Source organism: Etheostoma spectabile, chromosome 23, assembly GCF_008692095.1.
Source record: "Etheostoma spectabile isolate EspeVRDwgs_2016 chromosome 23, UIUC_Espe_1.0, whole genome shotgun sequence".
Lineage (NCBI taxonomy): Eukaryota > Metazoa > Chordata > Actinopteri > Perciformes > Percidae > Etheostoma > Etheostoma spectabile.
Window position 1 is genome coordinate 17,877,485 of NC_045755.1, and position 3,907 is coordinate 17,881,391.

General features: G+C 38.5%; 1 protein-coding gene across 9 annotated transcripts in view; it reads left to right on the forward strand.

The window, feature by feature from the left end:
- dgki (diacylglycerol kinase, iota) overlaps positions 1-3,907 on the forward strand; it is an 86,282-nt gene that overhangs the window by 55,348 nt on the left and 27,027 nt on the right. For all 9 annotated transcript variants that reach the window (XM_032505614.1, XM_032505613.1, XM_032505619.1 and 6 more), the window contains exon 21: positions 868-980. In XM_032505614.1, coding sequence (XP_032361505.1) covers positions 868-980 — 113 coding nt within the window. The remainder of the gene's footprint in view (positions 1-867; positions 981-3,907) is intronic.

Here is a 3,907-nt window from a genome sequence, read left to right on the forward strand (position 1 = left end):
TTTCTTCTTCAAATGCTACAAAATTGAACAAAAACACCCACATTCAGTGAAAGTACTGAACTGATCCTTTATTTTACTTGTTAAGGGCGTTGCATGGAACCATCCACATAATGTTTTGGGCAATTTGGTTGAAAGAAACACACATTTCTAATGTAGAAACTTTTTGAAAAATGGGTCAATTTGACCCGAGGACAACAGGAGGGTTAAAAGTAAGATTTAAAAAGTGTTCATCATGTATGTTTGGGCATACAGAATGAATTATCTGTCAACATCATAAAACTACTACTAATAATAACATCATTATTGTTATACAACAACATGAGCAAAACCTGGGACTTATTTTCACTGCAGTCTTTCAAACTGTTTTGCTCTTACGATGTAGAAGCTTTTGACAGCTCCAAAATCACATTTCACACAACACATGACAGGGAAATAAAAAATGGAAAGTACACACACATGCATAAGATAAACAAAACAGGGACCCACTCAGAAAAACAGCCGTATAACGCTCTGAACTCCACCTGGGATATTTTCATTTAATGATCAATAAAACACAAAATGGTCTTTAATCCGAATCACATAACAAAGACATTTCTCTTTAGGGAGACCCTTAAACTACAATTTTTTTTTACTGTATAGCTAGTACTGTAATGTGCGCACAAAGATCTTTGACTTTTGGTTAAATTCGGCTTCACACTGAAGTAAGACGATTTCCTGATGCACGTTTTTACTCTTTCTTTCTCTAGTAAAACATGTTTATTACCCCCAAACCTAGGTGCAGGGAAAGTATCATATAGGTATTGTGTTAGCACCGATTCTGAAATTGACCAAATGTTGTGTTTTCTGTGTCTTTGTGTGTGCATGTAGGTGGACGGTGAGCCGTGTCGACTGGCTCCCTCCACTCTTCGAATCTCCCTTCGAAATCAAGCCAACATGGTCCAGAAGAGTAAGAGACGCACATCTGTGCCCTTGCTCAATGAGTGAGTCTCACACACACACACACGCACACACAAACACACACATACATACCCACATTTTAGCAATTTATTTAAGTCCACTCAAAGATGCAGTTAAATACATACACAAAATCATGGGCCATTGGCAGTCAAGGTCTTCATAATATTAGGCATATCCCTTGATTTAAGTAACAGAGTTTCCGGCATATATGGCGGTTGCCTACAATAGCAGACAGAGCACAGTACTTAGCTAGCCGTTGAGCTCTCTTTCTGGGCATCCCAAGCATCCCAAGCCCTATCACAAACCAAACTGTCGTGGGGGGTGGTTGTGTGTGTGTGTGTGTGTGTGTGTGTGTGTGTGTGTGTGTGTGTGTGTCCTAAGCTGCCAAATGTGAAAACAAATAGTCTATAGCCTCGCTCTGAGATGGTATTTAGGAGTGGTTTGGTTTTTAATGACCTTGGTCAAAAAAAGCTTCCTCCATGCTAGAATCAAAGGTACGTACATGCAACCTCCAAAACAAACATCTCACTGGACTCCAGATTAATCACAGCAACATCTGGTGCACACACACACACACACACACACACACGCAGAAGAACTAGTCATGCAGCGTTTTAAAAGCCCTGGTCGCATGGAGTGAGTCATGCAATCTGTTTAGTGGGAGCTGACATTCACTCCTCTCCTTTCAGCTCGCCAAACCACAATCAGAGGAGGGATATGTGCAGTATGTTCAATTTAATCTAAACTAAAGTACTGGGGAGATATCCAATCACACATTGACATGGTATACTGTGTGGTTTGTCAGCTTAGAAGACAAATAAAAGGAGACGTTTATTGATTATTATCAGGGGTGAAGCAGCAGTGGTGGAAGAAGGACTGAGATCCTTTACTTAAGTAAAAGTAGAACTGCCACATTCCAAATATACTCCATCAAAGTCAATGAATTTAAAAGTAGTATCAGAAAATTGAACTTAAAGTATCAAAAGTACTCATTATGCTTGTTTATGTTATATTTTTATATAATAATATTTATAGTTACTTTTTATATAAAAAGACATGATATAAAGCAGTACTACTGCTAATCTGCCCTAGTAGTGTAGTAAAAAGTACAGTATTTCCCTCTGAATGTAGTGGAATGAAAGTATTAAATAACATAACATGAAAACAGTACAAAGAACAGTATGTCAAGTACATGTTTGTACAAAAAAAAGTACAGGTATGTCAAAATTGTACTTAAATGTACTTTTCACCACTGTATAAAAACAATGGGCTCATTCACCAATATCTTCCTACGTTTTTTTCTTGAATTTGTTCATAAGAAAGTTTCTAAGAGAAGTCTACATCTGATTCATGACGTGTGCTTAGAGAGCTGAATTGTTCGCAAGAGTATTTTTAGAATGATGAAAATCAAAAATTAAAAGCTTGTGCCTGTTGCTCCTATTTAGCATAGGTAAACACCTCGTTAATGCCCATAAAAGGGCATCACCGTGTGCACACTTAGAGAAATGTCAAAAGGACAGTGTGGAGGCCTCTACTCCAAAAGAGAGAAAAAGTTTAGTAATTCTGAAGTGGAGGTACCTTTGCAAGAAGTTATTGAAAAGCGAACAACATATTGGTAGCGTCAGCAGTGGATACAAAGCAACAAATAAAACCGATGCATGGAATGCAGTTCCTCATGCAGTGAACGCTGTATCCGAAGAAGGATGCAGAACTCCTATGGAGTATATCGAGTACACAGTATACAGTACATATAGAGTATATAAGTCTAGCACAATTCATACACAATGGTAATTCAAAGTGCGTCACAAAGGAGCACTTAAGTGTAGTGTGTATTTATTAAAACAAACAAACATGTAATTATGTGTAAAATAAAGAAAATAATCAGTTACAAAATGATAATGGAGAGAAATATTAAATTTAACATTTACAACGGACGAAAACGGTTTAACTAGTTGTTTTGCGCAAACATGTCAGCTCTCAACTGTGCGTAAGAGTGCTCTTGAGTGCACGAGTGTGCGTAGATTCTGTTCTTACCTAAGAACAAATCCCAAAAAAGAAAACATGGGTGAGTGCCAGAATCTTCATAAAAACTGCGTTAGTGGGGTTTATCAACAAATTTGTTCTTCAGAACGTTTGGTGAATAAGGCCCATTGCTTATATCAGGCTACTAACACTCCTCCACTCCCTGTCGCACTAACACTTCTCCATGTATATCTCTTTGTTTATATCTGTGGGTCTATTTTCCTGTAAAAGTCGAGCAGCTACAGTAAATGAGTGCACGTGAGAGAAAGAAAGTACACAATAAATATTAATAACTATCTGTAGCTGCAGTAACTAGTGTCTTTGCTTGATGCACTGCTATGCTATAGTACTCTGTGCTATCAATGTTTGGCTACTTACCTCTGTGCTTCTCTCCGTCTCTCCCTCCTCTGGTTTCTCCTCCTCTTTTTGCCAACACACGTCTGAAATTTTTGAATATTTATTATTTCTATTTGTTTATCTTCTCTCTTCTCCTTCCTTTGTTTCCTTCCTCTTTATTTCATATTTTCTCCACTACTTCTGTCTTGTCTCCTCATTCCCTTCTTTCCTTGTGTCTCCTCCTGCCCTGCCCTCTTTTTCATGTTCTCTCCTCTCCTGTCTCCTCTCCTATCGTCTCCTCTCGTTTCCTTGTCTCTTTCCACCCTTTTTTCCGTTCCCCTTTTTCACCTCTCATTTCTTCTCTCCTTGCTCTATTTTCACTCTTTTCTTTGTCTCCTTCTCCAACTTCCCCTCCTCCTTCTCATCTTTCATTATCCTTTGTCCTTCTTTCCTTTGCTTCTCCTTTTCCTCTCCCCCTTCTATTTTCTCTTATTTCTTTCCCTCACTTTCTCTCCTTCTTTCTTCCTCTCCACCATATGTTCCTCCTCTCTTCTCTCTCTGTGTGTGTGTGTGTGTGTGTGTGTGTGTGTGT